The sequence below is a fragment of the Bombus terrestris genome, chromosome 17 (assembly GCF_910591885.1).
Source record: "Bombus terrestris chromosome 17, iyBomTerr1.2, whole genome shotgun sequence".
NCBI classification, from domain to species: domain Eukaryota; kingdom Metazoa; phylum Arthropoda; class Insecta; order Hymenoptera; family Apidae; genus Bombus; species Bombus terrestris.
Window position 1 is genome coordinate 11,074,011 of NC_063285.1, and position 26,471 is coordinate 11,100,481.

The window sequence follows — 26,471 nt, forward strand, 5'->3', positions numbered from 1 at the left end:
AGATGAGTTGCTATAGCGATGAATTACTACGCAGTAGATATATCGATATCAGTGACTTCTGATGATAGAATAAATTATCGCTTCAAGTACGTGCTTCAAACACTTTAATTGCAGAATACCACGAAAAGAATTGCTTTCTACGAAACGATTCAACCAATAGATAGTACACTTGGTTTTATGCACACCTCAACTACGCGAATGTCAATCGTCATAGATACTCGCGGAAAACTCCCTGTTTCTTACAATACGTAACGATAAAGCACAGATACCGACAGATTACGTGTGTTAACCACACGGACGCAGAATAATATATGCCAATGTGTGTATAAGGTAGCGATAGCGTATCACGTTTGACTTTAATTTATCCACGTATCTCAGATTCGTCTTTCACGACAGAATAGTAGTCGATAATATGCTATTTAAAAGTAGAAAGTGAAGGAAGTTGAACTCTTTTGAAACTGCGATTTATACATAAAATTTGACGATAAATATTAGCTGAATAACGTAAAAATTAATATAATAGGTATAGAAGTAAAAAGTTGAAGGACAACGATAAATAATTATAATATCGTGTATTTCTTGGTTAATGGTAACCAGAATAAGATCTCCATCATCGATGATGATTACCGATAATCAAAAAAATTTTTATTATCTATAACGATTATTTAAAAAATTGTATCACTTACAAAGGTTATCTGTAAGCCATGTTTCTTACTTAAGATATTAATTCTTACATCGTAACTTTTAAAAATTCGTCTTACAATAGTTACGATGTCTGGTCATATATTTATACAAAATAAACCTAGCAACTCGTAACATGATAAAAACCAATGTTTACCTTCATCCTCGGGATCTATGAGAAAGTTGGGTAGTCTCGGTAGGCAATGAAAAAAGTCGTTTTCCGTCGAGGTGACGCCTCTACTTGACATGATTCGATTTATATATAACCGCCAGACGCTTCACGTAGCACTCACGATGCTAATTCGGACTAATTTAAGTTCTAAAAATTGATACTGCGGTATAGTATATACAGTATATGTTTATATTCTAGATAGACATCTTCGCGTGAAAGATGTTCTATCTTCGAAACGAGTTCACCAATTTACTATGCTTCGTCTGCTGTACCGAGTTTTTCGTCTTGGTTATTACGCTGTTCGTTTAACAACTAAATTTTATAACGTCAAGTTAACTACGGTTAGACTATTCCATGTTATGACACGACCGTGCTAACCGTTTAATACTCGAACAAATATTGCTCGTTATCCATTAGCTGCACACGAAATCCACAAAGCCACTCCAATCTATTACAGTTTTTTAAACGTTGAAGCAACCAAATGCATACACGTTTGCTTGACAGCCCAATGACCTTAAACGATAGACCGAACGCGAGTCGTAGGAGAATTACATATGTAGTTGATATGACTTGTGATACGAATACACCAATACGTAATACACTGCTTATTGGCAGAGAACTTAGCATTCATATATCAACCATTCACAACGTGGAAAAACACTAGAAAATGTGACCGTCGCTTTTTCGTCGTTAATAAGGATAATTAAACGACTGCGAGTTATCTTCTCGTTCCTATTCACGTAGTAAAACTCTCGAACAGTCCAGCTAACGCAACAGTAAAGGGACAGAGGATGTTCGCACGAAGGCAAAAATACTATTCAGCTTCGCGAAGGCGAGAAAGAGGACGACGTAGAACGCAAACGGGATGTAGGCTCTATGCCAAATTTCAAAAACATTACCTGATGGTACAGTAGAACTCCATTTATCTGAACGAACGGTATAAACGCGTGAGACCCACTGGAGGAGTGGACAGGGAATAGTAAAGCAACGAAGAAGAGTTCATACAAACGCGTATCCTATTTGACCTTGTTTCTACTGCGCTAATAACGCTAATAACATTTGTTGTTTCTTCAGAGATCCTCTCAAATGTCCAGCAAGAATTTTTCATTTCCAAAAAGATCCAAAAATGATCAGGCGAGACAATGTTCGAACATATTTTACGAAGAGAGTAAGTTAACGACGTACGTTGTTCGTGATGCATGCAGGATGCGAATGATCGATGCGAACGACGCGGCTGAAAAGTAAGTACGACAAGGAACGATAATAGGATAATTTGTCAATTCGAGCTATTATTAAGCTGCGAGAACATTTATTACGGAGACGCTCTGCACGCTATCAAAGCCAGTTAAAACAAAACCGGTTGTTAGCGTCACACAACGGTTTATCGATCCTTAAAAACCTAAATGTTGGAAAGATAACAATTTTCACACCTATGCACTTAAGCTTACAGCTTAAGCTTATAGCGCTAGCATAAGCGACAACATTATTGTCGAAAATGTTTATCCATATCTTGGATGAGTTAAAATTACAGCATCATATTTAATAAAGTGTACTTTACGCTTTGACGGTGACCATACGGCAAACGCGTTAAAAAAATAACACTCTTGGTATAACTAAAATGTTTTACTGTAAACAAAGTACAAATAATAATAGCGTAGATGCTTCAAATCTTCTGATCAACAAAGTGGAATATATATAGCTTATGGTATAGTGATGTGCAAAAGTTCCAAGTCATCACGCGTATTAATTAATATTCGTTTGGTATATGTTTCTTCTCTAAAAGAATTCACACATACAGGAGTTCAATGACATGATAAAATATTACAATCAAACTTACGATCACGATGGTGGTCGACATTGCGTGGCGTTGTCGAACTGTCGGCATCACCTTCGCCGTCTAATTCGTAATAAATCCTATTGGTTCCACCATTCACGTCCTTCACGCCATTCACATCTACCAGATCTTCCATGCTTCTATAAACATGTACGTTTTGATTTTTCTCTGCGCATAGTGCAACATCAATTTATATAGGTGAATATGCAATACCGCAACAAATTGCTGCAGAGAAGGTACGAACTCGATAGTGTCATAAGAAACTATATGTTACTGACATCTATTGGCATATATACTTATTTCCCAATGAAACGTTTTTCGATCGAAATTAAACATTTCATTCTCATAATGTTAAATTTTTGTAGTCGCGTGAACGATATAAAATTTGATACACCTGGTTCCAATTAATTGATATGTAAATGCTTTAATAAATATTATTAAGGCTAACGGTTAGGGTACTCGTGAAAATTATCTGGCTACATGAGATAGTCAAGAGTTTCGATACCCTCCGAAGTCAGGTCACTATACTGTGTTACACAAAGCATATGTTGTTGGTAGTCCTTTAAACGATACAAAATTTAGTGTATTTGTTCGGATAGTTTTCAGTGGTAATGTATACTATTATACTATATTTTGTTGAACGGTATATAATATTATATTTAACACTATTCATAAAAAACGTACTTCATAGTATTCACCTACGTAAAATCATTAAAATCATTATTATTAATTTATGGCGTTTATATCTTACTTCCTCCTTGTTTATATCATAACGTTAATTAGCGAAAATCAATCAATTAAATCGCGTAAAATAATTAGATAAGGTCATAATGAATGATGTTTTTTTCTATGTGAAATTGATTTTTCATCCGGCACATACCTGGTCAAAGTAATCGACCGTCCAAGTGATAAATCAAGCTTGTTAAAAGTTCCGGGTCCGTTAAATATCGCTATCATGAACGCAAATCTAAATCATATTTATAAATCTTCATATTTACAAATATTTACAAATCTTCATATTTATAAATCTTCATTTACGTAATAAATATATTTAAAAAAATTAAGATAACGAAACAAGGAAAGACAAATGTAGAAAGCAATAGACTATAAACGAAAAAGGTCGTTTAGGTATTATAGGTGAGTAACACTTTTCGAAATAAATTCATCGACCTATCGGTCTATTTGGTATGGTTACCTATGATTATGGTATATGTATATTGACTTTTCAAGATTATTGGACGTCATCTATCATCGTTTAAGAAGATATTCCTCTATGAACGATGCGAAATTTAACAATTTTCATGATTTAAAAAAAAAGTTTTTGATAAACAGCGTAAAAATATAAATTTCCTACCATTGAGATAGCATGTAATATATAGAATAACCTATAAAAATTTCAGAACAATCGGCCATATAATTTCTGAAATTTTATCTACGCTAGGTGGAAGAATTACTTTTCTAGAAAAACGCGTGTAAATTTTACACTGGAAAAGTACTAAGCTTGCGAAAACATTACTTACGATACCAATCGCCGATCCCAGCTCCATATAAGACATGTCCAGCTTCCTCATACATATTTATCATCTAATTCTAGTCATAGAGCAATATCGCCTTAAACTTCTCCTCCTTCGTAGAAAATCCAGAAAATTTTGTTTATTTTATGCATTTGCAAAGAAGCAGCATAATACACAGTAATGAAATGATACTTATACCTTCTAAAATTACTCTAGTATGTAATTTGCTGGCAGACATCCCAGACAATTATCAAAGATTGTAATATCTTGTAAATATACATACATAAAAATAAAAATAATTTATAAGTGCCGAACTCGAAATTGATGGCATGGAAATTTATGGAAAATGATGACAGGAACATCATTATGCTGAAACCATATTCATCTGATAGCGAATTAAATGTCTTTCAGAAAATTTTAAACTTACAAAATAAGAAAATCATCATATTAACGATCGAAGCGACGAATTAAAAGTATCAATAGTAAATATACTATTAATAAAATGGTAAAATGGTAAATGGTAAAATAGTGTAAATAACAAAAATATTAATTGATAACAAATAACCTTTAAGTATATTAAAAGGTCAGTACATCAGAGGCCAATGAATTTATCTCGGAGTCCCTTATACACTTATAATAAACAGGACAAAAACATATACATATGAATGTGTAGCGTCATATAAAAGAAACGTTTACACACCACCTAACTAAGCAAAACTTGTAAATATCTCTATAAAACATCTTCTTTATATTTCTACAAGTTATATTTTAAACATTTTTCCGAATAATGAATAATTCGGTAAATAACTGCATGGGAAAATTTAAGTAGGATATCCCATTTGTATCGTATCACATAAGACAAAATAACAATGAATTGGTTCGTCATTATTCAATCTGTTATCAAAGCGTTGACTCTCTTACACTTTCGCTATTCTTAGAGCTTACGGGTGAAACGTCAGCATGCGTTTTTTCTCTTCTTGAATTAAGAAAAACACTTCACTTGAACAAATTACAATAAAGAATTACATGTACGCGTTACGCGTTGATCAAACCAACCACGAAGCACAATTTTCGGAACATCTGACGTTTGAACGAATGTATGTGTTCATGGAAACATTCAATTTGCCTTTTAGAGTAGCTTCCAAAATATAGAGTCATAACAAGGACATAAACATAGTTTAATGATATATATGAGAAAAAGGTTCACATACATGTATTGCTTTGCTACAGGATTTATCAAAGATGCAAAAGAAGAAACTTTGTTGAATGATAGTTCTCGAATACACTTTTTGATAAAAAGAAAAACACCACAAGTAAAACTTCCGGCACGCTGGAACGTGCTGTTAGCTACCGACTGTCACTGCACGTTTCAGCCACGATGTGTCGCGTAGGATCGTACCTACCGTTTCGAGGACCTCCCTGTAAACTCGACAAGCGTATTATCAGAATTTATATAAACGGTAAATATAATAGTAAACATAATAAAATCTGCTTCATGATAGTAAACGCAGTTACACTTTATCTTCATTAAAACGTATATTAATCTCTTTCAGAAACTGTATTTACAATCTCACATTTCCATTGACCATAATAAAATAACCTCATTTGTAAATGTAACCTTTACTTGTTTATTAACACATAACCTACAAAATACGCAGAAATAATAAGTAATTTTTACAATAAAATACACTTAATAAATTGACTACTCTTTTAAAACATTGAAACCCATTAATGAATAAAAAAATATCCTATTTTACTATTGATTGATTTCAAAATAAATATATCGTTTTAATGACTATCAGATCGTTGATTGTGGAATATTAAACGTATGTTTAGTGTCAATGTGACGAACAGCCCAATATTCGAAAAATGTAAAATTTTTCATCTGTAACCTTAAAAGTAGTAGAAACAAAGGAAACATACGGCAATGGGCACGATTGGTCGAGTGGCGCGACAGTGTCACACGACTGGCGCAGACTCACGACTGTCGATCTGCGAAAATCCATATTTCGCCACGCACTATCACTGATACATCCTTTAAATATATTAAAAGATTACATTGCATAAAGTTTGAGAAAAATATCTAGTCGTTAAATTGTGGATTCTTATGCAAATTCATATTTTTGAGAATAGAATTAAAAAAGCAGAGCCTCGGTGGAAAATCGTTTTACCTACCAAGTATTATAGAAAGCACTGTACTTTGAATATTATATGTATTTTATCATACGTGCGTTTTGTGCAAGTTTGCACTTACAAATTTCCTATGAATGCATAAAAATTCGTAAATCCTAGTAATTATAAAGGAACATTGACATTTCTAAACTCTATTTCTATCAAATGGTGAATGCTATAATTTGAAAGATTAATTATTTTGTAGATACCTATTTATATATCGAAACTTATATATATTATTCATGTTAAAACTTTAAAACTACGGCTAATAGTTTTGAGATAAAAATTCTAAAAATACATGTTCTTTGGCTGTTATAAAGATAATGCAAGTGTATATCGAACAGAAATAACAATAAAAAAACAAACAGGAATATTCTTCTTTTTTTCTTTTTTTGATTGAGAGATCCCTACGTGCTTTTGTTACATTATACTAAACTTACGTTGTCGAATATAGTCTAAGCGTATATCACATAGATGTGCGTTAAGAAATAAGAAGGAAATATCTTGCTTGGAATGTCAAATACATTTTATACAGATTTCCTTTCAATTTGTGGCGTTTCAATTAAAATCAAAATCACTTTCCGTATTTGAAACGTTCCTTTCGATAGTGCTGTCTGTATCAGAATCCAATAAAGATTTGATTACATCTTTCTTTTTCTTCGTCCCGTTCTCAGAAGATAATATTTCATTTTTGCCCTGGGCTGTATCAACTTTTCCCTCTTCATATTTTGTCTCTTCTTGTAAGTCTTTATGTTCTTGATTTTGCTTATCTTCTTCCTGTATAAGTTGCGCTTGATTAGAGTCGTAATCAGGACATGCGAAGGATTGATTTATATTAGTGTCACTCTGTTGCTTGGTTTCGTATTGTTGATCATAATCGTACGCATATTGTTGATTCGCGTCTTCTTGGTACTGCATGTTGGTATCGTGTTCATACTGATTTTCAGAATCGTATTGTTCGCCTGCATATTCTCCGTATTGCTCGTTCGAACCTTGTATATATTCCTGATTAACATATTCTTGATATTCTTGATTTTGATTTTGATTATCCTCATACACGTTTTGTTCGTAATTCTGATCTTGACCGGTTTTATATGATGAGCTTAGGTCGTAATTTTGTTCTTCATTGGTATCATATAATGCATTTGAATTGTAATTTTCATCTTGATTAGTTTCGTACGAAACATTTGGATTGTAATTTTGCTTTTGATCAGCGTTATACGACATATTTTGATCGTAATTTTCACTTTGATTATTCTCATACGACGCATTTTGATCGTAATTATATTCCTCATTCAAACCAGTATATTCTGCCTCATAATTTTGCGTGTAATTCTGTACTTGATTAGAATCTTCGTAGTAATTTTGATTAGTATAGCCATAATCTTGTACCATTACGTCTTGTTCATTATCTTGAGCTGTAACAGATGTAGGATTAATTTCATTAGGTGCTTGTTTTTGCTCACAGTTAGGTTCATTTTGTTCATCAGTCTGATCTCGTGCTGGTTTTATATTTTGAATAACAGCCTCATTGTTCGTATAACCATTATCTTTATATTCTTCTTTCTGGTCTTGTGAAGCAGAAGCCTCACTTACTTCTATTTCGTGTTTACTCGTAAGCTCTTCTTTTGATAGAAGACATTCGGTACCTTTTTGTTTTAGTTCATCCTCCGTAGTATTCAAATCTACATCTTTTCTATGCGAATCTTCGCTAGAACCTTTTTTATCCTCTTTACTTTCCATAGTTTCTATTTCATTTGAAGATTCAATTTGTTCTACGTCATCTTGATTTAGACTATCAATAACAACTTTTGTTTTACCAAATTGATTTTTAGCTTCGTTAGTTAAATCTATTTCTCTTATTCGTTTCTGTAAAACATCCATATCCCACGGTTCTAATTCTTCTAAAGTACCAAACGAATACTCATTAAGATTTGATTCTGCTGCCATATGAATATTTATGTCTTTTTCACTACTCTCTTCTCCTTCGATATTTTCGGACATAATACTCTTAGTGTCTTGTTTCGTAACCTTATCACTCGATGAAACGGCGAAATCAACGTGTTCATCTATTTCCACTTTTGGTAATTGTCGTTCATAATGTTCCAGTGTGTTACTTAGATTGCTAAGATTCTCTTTCCTAGAATTTTCAATATATTGATGTGGATCTATTTTTGTCTCCTGTAATATAATATCCCTGCTAATTTCGTCTTTTGCAAGCGTAACCGATGTTTTACAGCCGTTGCGTGTATCCGAAAATGCAACGTAGTTCCTTTCTGAAGTCGGTGCGCCGCTCTTCGTGGTTTGAACTAGATCGACATTTCTATTTCTATCCATACGTTCTTTTCCAGGCTCGTTGGCAACGTTCAGATCCACCGATCTAGACGCAAGATCATCCGCCAATGCTAAAACCTTCTCAATTTTTTTAGGAAAATTTTCTTTAAATTGATCTTCGCCAGGAAGAATCTCCGACAAATTATCATCGGACAAAGAAACGTTAAACATATTACCGCCCATAGTCTGCTCCTGATCGATCTCCTCTAAACTTTGCGCATCAAGGTCCCGATGAAGTTTCCGAATTTTATCGATGTACCTATCCAACTCGTTCTCTACGATCGTTGCTGTTCTACTTTCGTCTTCTTCCGCGGATTGTCTGGCACCCATCGACAGCCTCGCATTAGTGGAAGTTTCTGGGGTAAAACATTTGTATCGTCTTATCATATTGTCGACGTCGGAAGTAGTTAGCGGGCGCACGGAAGTACCGCTAACAGATTTGTGCCTTGATTTGAAATGATCAGGTTTCCTCCAAGAGTAATCAAAGTAACGCGGAGAAGTTTGTTTTGATAAAATTGGAGATTTGTTTAGCGAAGACATACCGCACAGGTTTCGTTCCTCAGACACTGGCATAGTCCTATAAACTGAAGATATTTCACTCGGGGATATATCGGCGCTTCTTGTCTGTGTTTCCGTATCATGTAACAATGCTCTATTACTTTTTCGTTGGAAAGGTTGCGCAACTGATGATGAATGTAGAGTCATCGAAGCAAATCGATTTGGAGACACATCCAACAACTTATACTGCGGCATGCTACAGTCGGTATGTTCGGGAACCATAAATTGCGACATAGTTTGAGGTATTTCCATTCGTTCCAACAAGGATTTGCTGCAGTTAAAATGCGAAGTAGTTTGTTGATTCAGCGAACACGATCGAGCTGGTGACACATATGGAATGTGTAAATTGGGATCAATTTGAACATACGATCGCTTTTGTTGAAAATTTTGTGGCAATATGTTCTGCGTTGTTGGTTGTTGTATCAATTCATTATCTTGTGGAATCGATGAATACGATCGTAAAATATTCTTATTGTTTATCTGCTGATTTAAAGTTATTGGTTGCGCATTATTTCGTTGATAATAGTCGTAACACATATTTTGGGTTGATTTAGCTAATTTCGATGTAGTTGGAGAAATCGATCGGTTCTTTTGACCGTTCAACCGCAGCAACCGAGGCGATAAAGTATTTTCTACTTCGGAGGAGATTTGTTCCACGGTGACATCTCTCCTTAAATACCTATCTTCACCTTGATTCGTTACATTGCCGTCATCAATAATATTCGTCGACGGGCTAGGGACTGTATAAATACGACGAAGATAAGCTTCATATTGTTTCTGAAAAATAACGAGATATTCTATATTGCGGTATGTATTTCGAATCGCACACATCGTATTTCAAAGTATTTCATATTTATACAGTCACATGCTGTGCGTTAATGTAAGTTGGTGTGCATTGTACTTACAAGTGCTTTCAAAGAAAAACAAAATGTATGATCTTAGTCCATATGAATTAACTTGCATAAAAATCTTTTATTTAACCAATACATAATAATCTATGAAAACGAAACACATGTAAATTACGAGAAATTATTTAATATCTCGGATATAACTATAACATATATATGTAGAATGATGAATTTTTTAATTTCAGATTGTAAAAGATAAAGAAACTCACTCTAAGAACATTAAGTCTATCTGTTTTTGCAGTCATCAATGCAAGGCTATTATCTACTCTATCCAATGCTTCAAGAAGTTTATGATTTCTTTCATCCCTTGTACGTTGTTCTTCTAAAAACTCTATATATCTTAAACGCAATCGATTTATACACGCATCATGCCTGAAATATCAATGATTTCATAATTTTTCCAAAATAAAATTCCCATTTCTTTAAAAAAAAGAAATCCATTTTAAAGAATATTACCAAAGTAAAAAATGAATAATCGTAAGCAAAAAGATCTTTCATTTTTGTTAATTACATCTTATATAGCATAGTTTGTCGAATATGTCCGCATAATTGAAGGACATTGCATGACATTGGCAAAAGATCATGTCTTTCCTATAGATACACACATTAGTATGTATGTATATGTACATAGTATATCTATATATGTATAATTGTGTACAAGTATGTATATCAAAATATGAAGGCTCCAGTGCCAAATTTTAGGGGAATGTCTATGCAAATCTTACAAATCCTGTACTACTATATCCGATTAATGTTTACATACATAGGTTAAGTTAAGGAAAAGTAGAAAACGTAAACACATAGAATAAGGAATTTATATTCCAAATCAATTGAAAGACAAAGTTAGTATTGATTGTGACATTGCTCAAAACTAGGTCGCTTCTAAATCAATACATAATCTCCGAAATTCTATCGTGTTATTATTACGTAAAACGGAAATAAAATCAATAACAACAGCTGCTTGCCAATGTATGTGTATGTCTAAACATATTCTTAATTACTTTTCAATAGCATATATAGTAAACATAATAAATCAATTTACTACTTTAAGAATTTAAGAAAATCTGTATAAAATACATGTATATAGAAATAAGAAATTGAAGAATAATACTTTTAAATAAATAACTTTCTTTTAAACACTCACCTATTACGAGATTCTTGTACGAGTATTTTAAATCTCTCTTCTAATCTTATTCTCTCCTCTTCACTGTAACAGTTGTTTACAAACATATACAATGACTTATCTATAGATTTAAAAATAACATGCTCATACTTAACAATTTTACTACAGATCATTGTTTCAAAAAGAATATATATTTTAATTACCTTTTTCGTAATTTTTCCTGTAGTTCCAGCATTTTTTTATAATAATCATAATTGTCATAAAACGATGTCATGATTGATAACAATGTACAATTTAACTTGAAACTAATTGAAAGTTCAAAGTTATCGATTGTATCGACATTCGATACTTGGCGCATGCTACGAAAAATTTTAATAAAACTAATATTTTTGTAAACATCATTTACAAAGAATATAATACTTTGCAAAAGTGATAAAGGCCCTATAACTACATAATATGTAATAAATAAACATTACATTTGTAAATAATGGATATTTATCTTGCTACTTCGTAAAACTATTTATTGATTGAATAACTAAGACGAATAGTCACTAAATTCATTAAATAATACTTGAAAGAATATGTTACATATTACTATGTAATATAAACTCATTTTATTTCAAACAATCATAACAAGAATAGTTGTAACGATCCTTCTTTGGTTCGGCACTACGAACAACTGTCGTATTTGACGTCGTGCAATGGTAGGATAGGGGATGCTACAGCAGATAAACACGCAGGTGTTGTCCCTACTCCCGCTCTAATACACGCAATAATAAGATATATAAGATATATATGTCTATACAAAGTTATATTTTAATGTAGTAATTATAAAAAATTAAAATATTTCTTTCTTTAAAATAATATTTACAAGTAAATAAAAAGTTTTATACAATTTTGTTAAGGTCATCCATATATGTATATACATATCTATTTTAAATGTTATGCATCATTTTACTACAGATTTTCACTCTTTGAAAACTTTATTGTTTCAATTAAAAATGGTTTTATTTAATATAATACCAATAAAATTGACGTACATATTTTTCATAAAATGCTTCTATAATTATAATACCACTACAATTACTATATTATTGAACCTCAATTTTATATCACATAACATCTATTGCGTGACACAGACTGTGATTGTGTACACAGAATATTACATACTATTACACTTTTATTTCTTTTTTATATATTTTGTACTGAAATTTCCTAATTGTATAAAATAGGAATATCTGTTAAAAGAATCTAAAGATTTTATTAACAATGACAATATACATATATATCATATTGTACAGTTCAATATAATTATATTGTATAGTTTCATGGGTCAGTTTCGCATTTTTTAATATAAACTGCATGTAAATGTTCTTGCAATTTTGTGTTTTCTGTAGCCATATATAATGTATGTTCTAAACAATCTCCAACAAGAGCAAATTGTCTTCGAAGCTGTTTAAAATAATGATTAATCATATGTTATTCTTTTAATAAATTAATTTTTAAGTAAATAATTATACCTCCAGTACTATAGGTCCTCTTGTTCCTTCTGTTGGTCTTCCTATATGAGTAGTTTTCAATTTAATGATTTTATCTTCAACAACTCCTTCTTCTATTGTTGTTACACCAAAGTTATGAGACAGCAGCATATATACTTTATTTTTATCAGGTATTATTTTCAAAAATCCAACTTCATAATGCATTGGAGTTTTTCCATCAGGCTTCCAACTTAATGCAGAATAATTTAACATTGGTTGACCGATAGAAGAGAAGGACATCTCTTCGCAATATCTAAATGGTTGAATTGTTGGATATTTACCAGCTCCAGGACTTTTAGTTCTCCATGTTCCTTTTAACCAAGCTAGTGGTTTAAGCACTTCATTCATTGGTAATAATCTCATATCTAACACATGAGAAATACTTATTAAAGTAACTATGTAAAATACAGAAATGAAATTAATACTATTTAGATAATTTTACATAATACTAACCTGTACAATCATCAGAAATGTCCTGCATTTGAAAAGTCTTTATATCTTCTACTTCGTTAATAATTCAAAATTTGTCTCTTTGTTGATACAAAATAATACATAATATGATTATTACGAACACTTTATTATAAAATGTATAACAATTTTGATATACGTATGTGTATCGTTCTTATTTATCTACGATATTATAAAAGATATACAATTCCGTATAACCGCGCATGATAAACTACACAGTTTACATACGACCTTCTTCCATTTTTAATTATTTTTCATTGTGTTTATATCCTCAACTTTTAAAAAATCTGCTATTTTCTTTTTGGTTTAGAGTTTCTGCGTTATTATAGTATCGATTTTCATATTACATTGTATATTAGAATAACGTTTCAATTAAAATGCATTTATACTTCAAAATTTAAGTAGAGAAACTAGAATAATGAAATGCTGAGGAGATACGTTAATTATTAATAAAGTTTTGAGGGAAAGACAAGAATTTAAAAAATACCGCGACTTCTAAATGATAATATGGCGACCGTTTTAACAAATTCGAGTAAATTATATGGCAAATAATTGTGCTATTTGTAACTAGTAGGACTTTTTGATAATTGTACGATAATTCAATTATTTTTACTAATTTACAGCATGCTAATCATGAGTTACATTATTTTTCGGATCTGAGTTCATAGTATTCATTCTGAGATAGGTTGGATATTTACGACAATAGTTATTAATATTTTAAAAGATCGTTTCGTATAAAAGTAATTTGACTTACATACATACATATTTAGATGTAATATTATAATTATCTAGAGGAATAACAAATATTGTAGTATTGGTTTTGTTTCTGTTTAATAATTAAAAAATTAATGTATTTATTGTATAAAATTTATAATATATTTTACTTCATTGAAACATACTAATTGCTAACATTTATTTATATTAAATGTTTTGATACAATGATATAATAAAGTAGACAATTATTTTTGTGTATTAATATTAGTGTTAATGTAATATTTTCAAATAATTTATCTTGAATTGATCTTAAGAATATTGAACTAAATTAAACTTAAATATATCATTTCTTGTTTGAGATTTTATCATTTTTATTGTAAATATTTGTGTACGTACAGGTTCATATATATATATATATGCATTTTAAAACAATCATGGCAGTTTCAATCAATGAAATTTGTGAAAATACCAAACTGGCTCGTGAAATGGCTTTGACTGGAAACTATGATACATCTGGAGTTTATTACCAAGGTGTTGTTCAACAGATTCATCGGTTACTTGCAAGCATTGCAGATGTCACACGGAAAGCTAAATGGCAACTTGTGCAACATCAAATTGTTCAAGAATTTGAAAAAGTAAAAGCAACTTCAAATACCTTACAACTTTTCAAAGTCGATACACATGGAGAAAGATTACTGGGTATGATTATTTATAAAAAAACTTGTAATAAGGATATGTACAATAAAGTAATAAAAATATAAAACAAACATTTAGGTACTTCATGTTTATCATTTGAGGAGCCAACAAGAGATCCAACTTTATGGACCTATAATAATTCAGATAGTTCATGGAATCAAACACCAGCAAGAGATCCAGATGTATGGCCACCTTTGACACCTGCTGAGCAAAAGTAATTTTATATTTAGATATACTTATTGTAAAAAAAACAAGTTTCAACCAAAGAAAATTGCATTATATTGATGTTATTAAATTATGTTCACATAGAAATATTAGACCACTGAAAAATCAACCAAAGCAACAACAAAATCGGACAAATGTACGAAGATCTGTAACTACTGGGAAAAGGCCAGATGCCAAAATTGCTAAAAAAGATGAGAGAAAAACATCAAGGAAGGATGACATAAACAAAGTAAATTACATTTTTATATTTTCGTAGTTAGTTATTTCCATATATACAACATGATAGTATTATAAAGCATAAATAATATTTTCAGGAAAAATTGGAAACTGAAAAAGTAGATGTAGAAGTAGAGGAACGCAAATTTGAGCCATCTGGAAATGATAGAGATTTGGTTGATTTATTGGGTAATATATATAATATTATAATAACGATCTTAATGTAAAATTGGTATATATTCATATAAATGTTACAGAAAGAGATATTGTTCAAAAAAATCCAAATATTCATTGGGATGATATAGCTGACTTGCATGAAGCAAAACGATTGTTAGAAGAAGCTGTTGTTCTTCCAATGTGGATGCCAGATTTCTTTAAGGTATATCTACCAATCTTGTATATTTGATATTTCTCATGATAAAAGTTTATATTTATATTTATTTATATTTTCAGGGAATTCGTCGCCCTTGGAAAGGAGTACTTATGGTTGGTCCACCAGGAACTGGAAAAACAATGTTAGCAAAAGCAGTAGCCACTGAATGTGGAACAACATTTTTTAATGTATCATCTTCCACTCTAACTTCAAAGTATAGGGGAGAATCTGAAAAACTTGTTCGTCTACTTTTTGAAATGGTAATTATTATCAACAGTGAAATGATATATTGTTTGGTAAAACAGTGAATGTATTTAAGCAAAAATTATTTTTAACTACTTTTTAATCATTATATATACTTTTATGCAGGCCAGATTTTATGCACCTAGCACAATCTTCATTGATGAAATTGACTCTCTATGCTCTAGAAGAGGATCTGAGTCTGAACATGAAGCTTCACGACGAGTAAAATCTGAACTTCTGGTACAAATGGATGGTATAAGCTCCAATAGGTAGAATAATTCTATATATAATTTTTTATTTATATGAATTGTTTATAAAATAAAATGTGTTTTCTAGTGAAGATCCAAGTAAAGTTGTAATGGTGTTAGCAGCAACAAACTTTCCATGGGATATTGATGAAGCTCTTCGAAGACGATTAGAAAAGCGTATTTATATCCCGTTACCAAATCGTAAGTTAATTAGAATTTCATAGGAGCAATTTATGTGATGTATACATTAATTTTCTCACAAAAAATTGGAATACACAGGTGAAGGTAGAGAAGCACTGTTAAAAATTAACCTACGAGAAGTAAAAGTAGATTTATCTGTAGATTTAGCAGATATTGCAAAAAAATTAGAAGGTTACTCTGGAGCAGATATCACAAACGTTTGCAGGTAAACAAAAATATTTAATATATATAAAATTTTATATGTGTAATATACACGTACATTTTGAGCATATTTATGTACAGAGATGCGTCCATGATGTCGATGCGGAAAAAAATTGCAGGCTTAAAACCTGATCAAATTAGACAATTACCAAAAGAAGAACTAGATTTACCTGTATCTGCTGCAGATTTTGATGAAGCTGTTGAAAGGTGTAATAAAAGTGTTTCTCAAGAAGATTTAGAAAAATATGAAAAATGGATGAGTGAATTTGGTTCATCCTGATATCATTCTACTCAAAAAACATGATTTCATAAAAAGTTGCTTATTTAGACGAAGATTATTTAAATTTTTTATTTGTAATTATTTATAAGCAAAATATAATAATCACAACATATCTATCAGTACTATAATAATCGGATTCTGGACTTTCTTCATCGTATTACTATTATGAGCAACTATATTTTTTCTAATTTATAATCAACGAGTAATGCAAATTCATACGATTTTCTACAAATTAGAATCTTTACTTCGATTTTGTAATACATTATACATGAAAAATTGCCCAAATTATATAATATTACAAAATAATTTTTTAGTGGAAGAATGCAATTTGATATTATGTTATTATTACTTGATCTATAGAACTAAAATGCAAAGAATGATATTAAATGATTTTATAGTCTATAGATTTTTATTTGTCTAAGTCAATTATTGTTTGATGTTTCTATAGTATATATGTACTTCAGAACTAATTTAGATATTTTGAAATGACTATATTATAAAAATAAAATTAACAGTTTCACTTACAATTTTGAATATATTTATTTTTATATTTAAATTATTAATAATTGAAATGTGTGTGTGTGTGTGTGTGTGAGAAGATTATAGAATTCATAAAATACAGAATATTAACGAAATTGGCGTTGTTCATTAACTCCACATTTAAATGCAACTAAATTATTGTTTTAACTACAATTTGTTTTAAAAATAATATTTAAATACATTTACAAAGGTTTAATACATACAATTATATTTTAATATTTTATACGGATTTCATTTGTACTAAAAGTAATGACTAGATTGCAGATGTTTATGCAAATTTATATTTTTATATTGACACTGATATAGCGTCTAAACCTCAATAAAAGTATGTTTTCTCTTCTAAATATCTTGTAATATATATTTTACTTTTTATATTTTTGTACATATATACTCATTGTCTTGTTCATTTTTGCATATTTGCATTCAGTGTCAATGCATAAACAACAGCAATCTAATAATGATATACTAATTATCACAATTTTTACTATATATTTTTGGGAGCACAACCTTCTTTTCTTAACCGCTTAGTCTCTTCATCAACATTTTTTGAATCTTTCGGTGCTTTATAATTTGCTACGTGATCAACTCTTATTATTCTGCCTAAGATCTGAAATGTACAATTGTTATTAAAGTTAATCAATATAATTTTTGTTTCATGTTATAATGTTATTGAAGAACTTAATACAAAACAATTTATTTCAGAAATGTTTCTACCTTAATACCATTTAAATTATCAACAGCTAATACTGTACTTTTTTGATTTTCATAGCATAAAAAACCATATCCCTTTTGTTTTCCTGTATTTTTATCCCGAATTAAATTTATATTTACTACTTCTCCATATCTATAATAACAATAATTACAGTTAACATTTATCAAACAGAAATTTATAAATTACCTTGAATGTTTAAAACTTACTGAGAAAATACAGTTATAACATCACCTTCTGTTAAATCATATGGTAATCCACCAATAAAGATCCAAGCACTATCTCCATATTGATCATGCCAAGATATACTCCTATTACTTACTAATTCTTGTTCTCCAAGCTTTTTTATATTTTTTACGTTTCTAAAAATATGTTCAAACAAAGTTATGCCTTCTTTTAGATTAGAATAAGTACATTTATATTCAAATATATTATAAAAATACTCACGTTAAAGGATTCATTTTAACTGAACTCCGGTTTAATAGAAATAAAATTATTGGAGTGAGCTTCGCCTCAGTGGAAATAAAATTATTTTCTTTTTCATTCCAATCTAGTAGTTTTTAATACGTTAAATCCAAAAATGCAAGTCTTTACTTTAGGAATTCAGCGGTTCAAGAATTATGCGTATATAAAGCTGAGCGTTTTTAGCATATTTGACAGATTACTTTGACGTCATGTCAGCTTCTATTCATGATTCGTCCAATGAGTGGTTTCGCTATTGCAAATGCATGTGGATTTCGGCCATTTTCCGGCGGCATTTTGAATTATGAGTATTAAATTAAGTTTGGATTATGTTTTCATCTTATATATACTAAGAAAATAATACATAAAATTCGTTAATACATTTTCCAATCAAACATTGCACGATATTGTTTTTGATATCATATACTATATGTATACATTCTGTATATAAAATTTAATTCATTTTTGTACTGTTAATTTGTGATAAAATTATACACGAAAAGTTATTAATATTTTTACATATGAGGTGTATATTATTCATAGATTAGTATAGGGTCTACGATATTAATTTTTTAAAAATAATTATGCATCAAATGTAAACGAGTATTCGAAAATATAACCTCAAAAACAATTTATATTGGCATGTATGCACGCGTGTGTGTGTAAATATAAAATTATCTATTTAATAAAAGATAATAGAAATACTATTATATTGATAGAAAGCTGATTGAGCTGATAAAATTAGTGGGTTAATTAGTTAATTTTTAATGTATCAATATTTGAATTTATAAATGTTATGATAATGACAAAAAATGGCGCCTTATATGATAAATAACCTTAAACTATCTTAAGTTAGTGAGTTTATAGTGGTAATACCAAACAATATGGTATTATCAACAAGAATGTCACATAAAGTGAATAGAATTTCTTATCACTATCACAATGTTTTTGTTATATGTTTATTAATATTTACATTGTTTATAATTTTTATTACTGCATATCATATCTTTAAATTTGGGAGTACACAAAAACGCTCTGTATATAATGCTATTATTCTTAACGACTTACAGTCATTGCCAATTCAAGTAATTGATGAAGATTTTCCAGTGGCAGATACTACAAACATTTCTTGCACATACTTTAGTTGTTTTAATGTTTATCGCTGTGGTAGTCAAGGAAATAAACTTTTAGTATATGTCTATCCCCCAAAAATGTATGTAGATTCCTTGGGAAGACCTATAACAAATCAAATAACAAAAGAATTTTATCAAATTTTAAATACTATTATTTCAAGTAAATTTTACACACCAAATCCATATGAAGCATGTATTTTCATTCCTTCAATTGATACATTAAATCAAAATAGATTAAAACTACAAGAAGTTTCGCAAGCCTTGAAAGCATTGCCATTGTAAGATTCATTTTATTTCATATACATTTGAATAAACAATATATGATATCTGATTCATTGTTTATATTTCAGTTGGAACAATGGAGAAAATCATTTAATATTTAATATGGTACCTGGAAGTGTACCTGATTACAATACAGTCATTGATGTACCTATTGGAAAAGCAATGATTGCAGGTGCAGGAATGTCATCATTAACGTATAGATCTGATTTTGATATCAGTTTACCAGTATATAGCTCTCTTGTGGATAATCTTAAACCAAATTTTAATAATATAAGGTAATAAAATATTTTTAAAAATTCTCTTTTATTTATTTAAAATAATAAATATGTACATATATTCTAGACCATGGTTAGTTATTTCATCTCAAATGAACATTAATTCAGCATTTGAACAAGATTTATTGGAAGTTAAATCTCTGTCGCCAAAGGATATCTTAATATTAGGTACATGTTTGCATTATAGTTCTATGAACAGTGCAATTCGGTGTGCAGGAGAAGATGTTTATAAGTATCCTAATGTGCTTCAAGTATGTAAGATTGTAATCACTGTTGTAATTAAAACAATATTTGTTTACTATATCCATTACTGTTAGACAGCAACATTTTGTCTAGTAATTCGAGGTGCAAGACTTGGCCAGAGCACACTTTTAGAATGTATGGCAGCAGGTTCTATACCTATAATTATAGCTGATTCTCTTACAATGCCTTATCATGGGATAATTGATTGGAGTAGGTAAGAGATAATTAATTATATATTAGCTGTTTTGAAAAAGATGTTACAAGAAATATATTCTTTATTTAGGGCTGCCATATTTGTACGTGAAGTCGATATCTTATCAATAATATCAGTTTTAAAAAAGATATCTCCACAACGAATTATAGAACTTCAAGAACAAGGTGCATGGCTTTATGAAAAATATTTTATGTCTGTGGAAAAAATAACAGAAACTGCATTGGAAATACTCGCAGATCGTGTATTTCCACATCTAGCTAGAGATTATACAATTTGGAATATACCATCTCATACAGAAAGTATAAACTATAATAATCAATAAATGACCAATAAATCAAATTATAACTATTATTTTATTATAAATGTAGGATATTATGTCTCCGCTGTTTCTACCAATTACTGCGCCAAAAACTCGAGGATTTACTGCTGTAATTCTGACGTACGACAGATTGGAATTGTTATTTCTTTTAATTAATAAACTTGTTAAAGTACCAAGCTTGTCTAAAGTTCTAGTTATATGGAATAACCAACAGAAAGATCCTCCACATTGTAAATTTTTATTTTTTATATTAATATTGTTATGTGTTTCTTTGGTTGGATGGTTTCTAAAAATTTTGTTTATGTATTACAGCATCTAGATGGCCAAAGTTAAATAAACCATTAAAAGTTATACAAACAAAAGAAAATAAACTATCCAACAGATTTTATCCTTATGATGAAATTGAAACTGAAGCAGTTCTATCAATAGATGATGATATTATTATGTTAACTGCTGATGAAGTAGAATTTGCTTATGAGGTATGTCTACTACATTTAAAAGTCAATTTTTAAAAAATTATATAAAATTAAAAAAGTAAAAATAATAATACATATGAGTAATTATTAGGTATGGAGAGAGTTTCCAGACCGAATAGTTGGTTTTCCATCTAGAATTCATATGTGGGATAATGGAACAAATTGTTGGAAATACGAAAGTGAATGGACTAACAGTATTTCTATGGTTTTAACTGGAGCTGCATTTCATCATAAAGTAATATAACACGTATTTTATTAGAAAGACTTAGAGTCCAATATATTTCTATTTCAGACCCCAGAAATATAATTTCTTAACTCTTGGACTTTGTTATTCCTTCCTGAAAAAGATATTTCCAACATAAATTTCCTGCATTCCTATGTTTCCGGATATAAGTTCCTAAAAAAATTAAGTATAATTTAGATTCTATTTGTAACTCAATATATTAGATCATGTTAATATCTTGAATAATATTTTAGTATTGGAATTATATGTATACCACTGCTATGCCTGGTGATATAAAAGAATGGGTTGATGAACATATGAATTGTGAGGACATAGCCATGAATTTTTTAGTGGCAAATATCACAAGAAAAGCACCCATAAAAGTAAGTGTATTAAAATTTGTTTAATTTGAGATAAATAATATATTAAATATTTAATATTATCATAGGTGACACCAAAAAAGAAATTTCGATGCCCGGAATGCACAAATACTGAAATGTTGTCTGCAGATTTAACACATATGGTAGAACGTACACAATGTATAAATAGATTTTCTTCAATTTATGGCACAATGCCGTTACAGTCAGTTGAATTCCGAGCAGATCCGGTTTTATTCAAAGATATATTTCCCGAAAAACTCAAAAGATTCAACGATATTGGAAGTTTATAAACATTTACCCATTCTAAAATATAATAATAGAGATCTTTCTAATATTAAAATAATTTATAAACAAGATACTATACGAACAGTTGCAAATGCATTTTAAAAATGAAATATGAAATTAGTATGAAATAGACAATTCATAGAAACATGTCTGAGTTTATTATATCAATAAACATAGGTAGATGTATATTTGGTGATTGTTATGTAGTTATATATGTAGATAATATTTGAAACAGAAATTCGTAGTTTTAGAAACCAGGATAGTTAGAGTTTTCGAAAAATATATTAATTTGAAAATATCAGGATTTCTTCAAAAGGGAATAACTGATCTTATATTCTTCTTATGTGATCTGATCTTATATATATTTATATCTAGAAAAATTGTTGTACCTTTTGATTAATAAATTAGTAGAACTCAAAATACGTATAGATTATAAGAATAGGAAAACATAAATGTTAACCATTTATTTCTTACTAATTTAATACATGTATGAGATGTCGCATTTTAATGTTAATAGAAAGAAAAGTATATAAGAATATAAAAGAGAATTATGTAAGTACAACGTATAACGCCTATTTTGATCTTTATGTGCTTAAACCTATATAAATATAGAACGGATGATGCTTATAATATCAATCATTCAATATATTTTTTGATATTATCAGACGCAACGAAAATACTAAAAATGCTCTCCTATTAAGTGAAAAATTGTTACATTATACAATTATTTTTAAACTATAAGTTAAACAAATTGTGTTAGACCTTGGATCATATTTCCAAAAGATATATGATAATTATTTTTATTGTTCTTTGTTAATTGTTTCTTTCTTTATCTTCTTTTTTAATTATCATCTTTTAACTTATATTTTTTTATTACAGCATTAAACATATACGTTATACTTCATAAAATAAGTTCTTTCTTTTGTATATCTAAAATTGCTTATAATATGTATGAGGTAGGTATGTAATATTATGTATGAAAAACTACTTTAATAACCAACTTTGAACAGATTTTTTTGTATACTACATGAAAGTAAGAAATAATTCACATTTTATTAAAAAAACCTACATATTGACATTATTGTATATTATTTCTTATATAATAACATAATTTAACACGAATCATAAATTCATTAACATGTTATGTAATTTTGAAACAGATTCCTTCAACAGTTGCTTTCTTGCCAACTTCATGAGATGGAAGAACAGCCATATGACTCTGAAAAATTATAAATATAATTTTTACATCTCTTTTTATTTTGAATAATAACCAATCATACCATTGGTGTTTGTTCATTTGAATTCATGTAACCTATTATCATTGAATTTGTAGAATGACTCCAAAGGAAATCTCCTACTCCTTCTTGGGCCGCATATCGAATAGCAATAACACCTCCAAGTTTCTGTTCAAGTCCACATAAAAATTTCGAATCTGAAAGAAATTTTTCTTTACTTATAATAACATAAACCTTTAGTTTATTCTTTTTAATATAAAAGATTTGTTGGCACTGAAAGATATTGATAAAGTAGTTACGAGTTTTCACCAATAAAATCAGCTTTCATAGAATGGTATAAGTTGATAATAGGACAAGAATTATGTGATATAGCTTCTGCAGTTGTTCGTGCTAGCAAAGTGCGAATGAGATGTTCGCCACAGCCTGATGTGCTTGTTCCTATAGAATATTTGTCTTTATATGCCCATGTTCCACATCCCCACATTCCTGCCTTAATGTCATAGTTCAATAGTATTATTATTATATCTGCTTATAAAATATCTGCAACCAATGCTGATAATAAAAAAAGAAAATGTTGTACCTGTCCTACTCTTCCTGGATATTTTAAAATAATACCACCACTAGAACAAGCTCCAGCAATATTTCCTTCTTTATCAACACATATTGCACCAACTGTATCCATTCTTTGTTTAGCATACTAAACCATTAAATTAATTTAAGATTATATAATAATGTACAAAGATATTGAAAAGTAATTTACCTTGTGAACATCTATATCAGAACTTTCTATTTTTCTTTTATAATGTTTATACATCTTCTGTGCTTTTGCTAAAAATTATAACAGAATATTAATTTATTAATTAAAATTAATGAAAATATATATAAATATAAAAAATATTTGTCATAAACATTTAAATTTTCATATAATAAAAGTTCCTTTTTTATCACCCTGAATAATAAGTTATATATAACATTTCAATATTTTACTCCAGACATAAAACAATAAATAGCTAACATTTATAAACATAGCTATAGAAAAATCACAAGCAAAGGTGGTTAAATTAATTGTTACATACTTGAAATTAGCTGTTCTGGTGGTAATGTTTGTATTCCCATTTCTTGTGCCCATACATGTGCACCATTCCCAACTAAAAAACTGATATCATAAAATGACTTTTTTAAAATTATTATTATTACTATTACATCATAAATTTACTTTTATTTTCTATTTTAAATTTTTATAATATTGGTGTTGTTGAATTTATAGAAAAAGTCTTATTGTTGAAATTTATTTTAATCATTTTTTTAATATATATAAACAGTAGGGAAAATAAAAAGAATGAGCAGTTGGGCATGCATGACCTTCAAAGAATAAAAATCATCCCAAAAATAAACAAGTTGAAGAAGAATTTTAATATAAAATGGAGACACTGACATTTATGTTTTATCATGTATTGTCACTAAAAGGGAGAAATTTATTTAGGTCACATTAAAGATGGAGATGAGACAGACGTTTTTTTCTTTTTATGCATTTCTTTGTGTCATGGCTTTACATCATACAACAACATTGCCAAACTTGAAACGCAACCCTCTTTAGAATTAAAATATCAATGAAAAATCACACATATGTATAGCTTAATGAACAATTTATATTAAGAATATTAAAGTGTTTTTATAAATGCTATTAAGTTCCTAAAGCTTTTCTCCACTTTTCCTCCTTTTTAGATTTTTTATTTTTCTGAAAGTTATTCAGGCTGTTCATGTTTTTTATTTTTGCTATTGTTTATATATATAAATGAATCAATTAGAACAAATGCCATCAAAATCTGGCTGCTTTTCTGCAAGTTGACCACAGCTTTTAATATTTACCTTGGTGGAATCCTACCATATGCAATTTTAATTGACTGATATTCGCAAAGACGTTTTGCCAATGAAACAGGATTTTTTATTCCACTAACTGCACCAACTGCTCCAAATTGTAATGTAGTACCATCCATTACACTTGCATCACATTCTACTGCTCCTTCCAATGTGAGATTTGACCCAAATCCAGCATTGGTTAAAGGAGAGTTTTCTAATACTATTACAGTTTCTACTACAGCATCTAATGAACTACCACCAGCCTTTAAATTTTGTATGCCCTTTAAAAATATTGTTATTTATTAAATTGCCTAGGATTATATCATATAATATATTAAAATATATTAAAATATAAGTAAAAATAATTTACAGCTTTGCATGCTTGACGGCATAGTTTCCGATATTTTTCTTTAAGAGCTTCTGAATGTCGTCCTGCTCCTAATAAAATATATATTATTATAACATTACAAATATAAACATATCATATAATTAAGACCAGATGTTTCATTTTATATGTTTCAAGTAAATAATAACATACCCACATGGACAGCAATAAATCCTTCATTAACATTACTCATTACATGTAATGAGTTCTGTACCGTTACTAAATCTTTATCTGTTTTACAATTACGACTTATCAAATATATTGTTTATACAGTGATTGTAAATATATCAATACCTGTAAATCACATTATGTTTAACTTATATTTTAAAGGCATACATACATACATACATACATACATGCAACATACATACGTACATACATACGTACATAAATATATATATATATATATATGATAGCCTATCTAATTACTATTTTTCTGCGAGTAACAGTATTGAATAATGATAAAATTTTGCATTATCTGAAAGAATACAAAAGAATCATGAAATTACTCATAAATATAAAATATGAAGTTATGTTTAAAAAACGCATGCGTATATCATTTATTGTATATGTACATATACTATATAACTATGACTTTATACAACTAACTTACATATGTATATGTATATTTTTTTATAACTTAACTATGTTAAAATAATACAAAAATATATCTTTCCATCAATATTATTATTTATAATTAAATGAAGTTATGATTTTTGTATGAATAAATTCGAAAAAATTATTACGTATT

The 26,471-nt window shown here is 29.2% G+C and overlaps 7 protein-coding genes across 23 annotated transcripts in view; 2 read left to right on the forward strand and 5 right to left on the reverse strand.

Moving 5' to 3' along the window:
* LOC100644108 (AMP deaminase 2) overlaps positions 1–5,545 on the reverse strand; it is a 33,276-nt gene extending 27,731 nt beyond the window's left edge. Inside the window, exons 1-3 of one of the 7 annotated variants that reach the window (XM_003401918.4) lie at positions 5,413–5,544; positions 3,568–3,654; positions 2,691–2,827 (exon numbers count right to left, since the gene is read on the reverse strand). In XM_003401918.4, the coding sequence (XP_003401966.1) occupies positions 2,691–2,827; positions 3,568–3,644 (214 nt within the window). In that variant the 5' untranslated portion in view covers positions 3,645–3,654; positions 5,413–5,544. Of the gene's footprint in view, positions 1–838; positions 1,261–2,690; positions 2,828–2,900; positions 2,960–3,567; positions 3,655–4,207; positions 4,314–4,399; positions 4,417–5,146; positions 5,340–5,412 lie in introns of those variants that run through there. The other 6 variants (XM_048413715.1, XM_012318069.3, XM_012318068.3 and 3 more) reach the window with 6 other exon arrangements.
* On the forward strand, positions 5,543–17,226 carry LOC100643670 (katanin p60 ATPase-containing subunit A-like 1). Of its 5 annotated transcripts, none has more exons than XM_012318080.3 (11): positions 5,543–5,661; positions 14,415–14,715; positions 14,791–14,926; positions 15,022–15,166; positions 15,252–15,342; positions 15,411–15,532; positions 15,607–15,786; positions 15,896–16,038; positions 16,106–16,218; positions 16,297–16,423; positions 16,501–17,226. In XM_012318080.3, the coding sequence occupies exons 2-11, from the start codon at positions 14,433–14,435 to the stop codon at positions 16,697–16,699; spliced, it is 1,539 nt and encodes a 512-aa protein (XP_012173470.1). In that variant the 5' UTR covers positions 5,543–5,661; positions 14,415–14,432; the 3' UTR covers positions 16,700–17,226. The 5 variants fall into 5 exon arrangements, with proteins under 5 accessions (XP_012173470.1, XP_012173469.1, XP_012173468.1 ...); XM_012318079.3 differs by lacking the exon at positions 5,543–5,661 and adding an exon at positions 13,051–13,184; XM_012318078.3 differs by lacking the exon at positions 5,543–5,661 and adding an exon at positions 13,768–13,891.
* Positions 5,719–12,049, reverse strand: LOC100644312 (putative uncharacterized protein DDB_G0282133). Of its 3 annotated transcripts, none has more exons than XM_048413714.1 (5): positions 11,773–12,049; positions 11,500–11,655; positions 11,318–11,417; positions 10,383–10,545; positions 5,719–10,042 (listed from the first exon to the last, which is right to left on the reverse strand). In XM_048413714.1, the coding sequence occupies exons 2-5, from the start codon at positions 11,555–11,557 to the stop codon at positions 6,932–6,934; spliced, it is 3,432 nt and encodes a 1,143-aa protein (XP_048269671.1). In that variant the 5' UTR covers positions 11,558–11,655; positions 11,773–12,049; the 3' UTR covers positions 5,719–6,931. The 3 variants fall into 3 exon arrangements, with proteins under 3 accessions (XP_048269671.1, XP_048269670.1, XP_012173467.2); XM_048413713.1 differs by having other exon boundaries at positions 11,318–11,380; positions 11,773–12,048; XM_012318077.3 differs by having other exon boundaries at positions 11,500–12,049.
* On the reverse strand, positions 12,534–13,577 carry LOC100643990 (peroxynitrite isomerase THAP4). The gene is made up of 3 exons (XM_003401916.4): positions 13,288–13,577; positions 12,817–13,199; positions 12,534–12,748 (listed from the first exon to the last, which is right to left on the reverse strand). The coding sequence occupies exons 1-3, from the start codon at positions 13,313–13,315 to the stop codon at positions 12,623–12,625; spliced, it is 537 nt and encodes a 178-aa protein (XP_003401964.1). The 5' UTR covers positions 13,316–13,577; the 3' UTR covers positions 12,534–12,622.
* A 97-nt stretch (positions 17,227–17,323) lies between the features above and the next one.
* Positions 17,324–18,656, reverse strand: LOC100643866 (RNA-binding motif protein, X-linked 2). Its single transcript, XM_003401915.4, has 4 exons — positions 18,396–18,656; positions 18,158–18,310; positions 17,954–18,083; positions 17,324–17,846 (listed from the first exon to the last, which is right to left on the reverse strand). The coding sequence occupies exons 1-4, from the start codon at positions 18,407–18,409 to the stop codon at positions 17,724–17,726; spliced, it is 420 nt and encodes a 139-aa protein (XP_003401963.1). The 5' UTR covers positions 18,410–18,656; the 3' UTR covers positions 17,324–17,723.
* Positions 18,657–18,923: 267 nt separating this feature from the next.
* Positions 18,924–22,876, forward strand: LOC100643223 (exostosin-2). 2 transcript variants are annotated; one of them, XM_012318065.3, is made up of 10 exons: positions 18,935–19,821; positions 19,894–20,100; positions 20,168–20,351; positions 20,418–20,557; positions 20,627–20,852; positions 20,926–21,106; positions 21,189–21,355; positions 21,444–21,587; positions 21,830–21,958; positions 22,024–22,876. In XM_012318065.3, exons 1-10 carry the CDS (start codon positions 19,295–19,297, stop codon positions 22,243–22,245), a joined length of 2,127 nt encoding a protein of 708 aa, XP_012173455.1. In that variant the 5' UTR covers positions 18,935–19,294; the 3' UTR covers positions 22,246–22,876. The 2 variants fall into 2 exon arrangements, with proteins under 2 accessions (XP_048269684.1, XP_012173455.1); XM_048413727.1 differs by lacking the exon at positions 22,024–22,876 and having other exon boundaries at positions 18,924–19,821; positions 21,645–21,929.
* A 334-nt stretch (positions 22,877–23,210) lies between these two features.
* On the reverse strand, positions 23,211–26,239 carry LOC100643428 (threonine aspartase 1). 4 transcript variants are annotated; one of them, XR_007227065.1, is made up of 10 exons: positions 26,108–26,238; positions 25,874–26,014; positions 25,706–25,773; positions 25,345–25,616; positions 24,552–24,631; positions 24,236–24,303; positions 24,056–24,172; positions 23,775–23,965; positions 23,521–23,672; positions 23,211–23,459 (listed from the first exon to the last, which is right to left on the reverse strand). XR_007227065.1 is itself a non-coding variant. In XM_003401911.4 (10 exons), exons 2-10 carry the CDS (start codon positions 25,911–25,913, stop codon positions 23,382–23,384), a joined length of 1,056 nt encoding a protein of 351 aa, XP_003401959.1. In that variant the 5' UTR covers positions 25,914–26,014; positions 26,108–26,239; the 3' UTR covers positions 23,211–23,381. The 4 variants fall into 4 exon arrangements, 3 of the variants coding, with proteins under 3 accessions (XP_003401959.1, XP_048269688.1, XP_048269687.1); XM_003401911.4 differs by having other exon boundaries at positions 23,785–23,965; positions 26,108–26,239; XM_048413731.1 differs by having other exon boundaries at positions 23,785–23,965; positions 26,096–26,237.
* Positions 26,240–26,471: the final 232 nt, after the last annotated feature.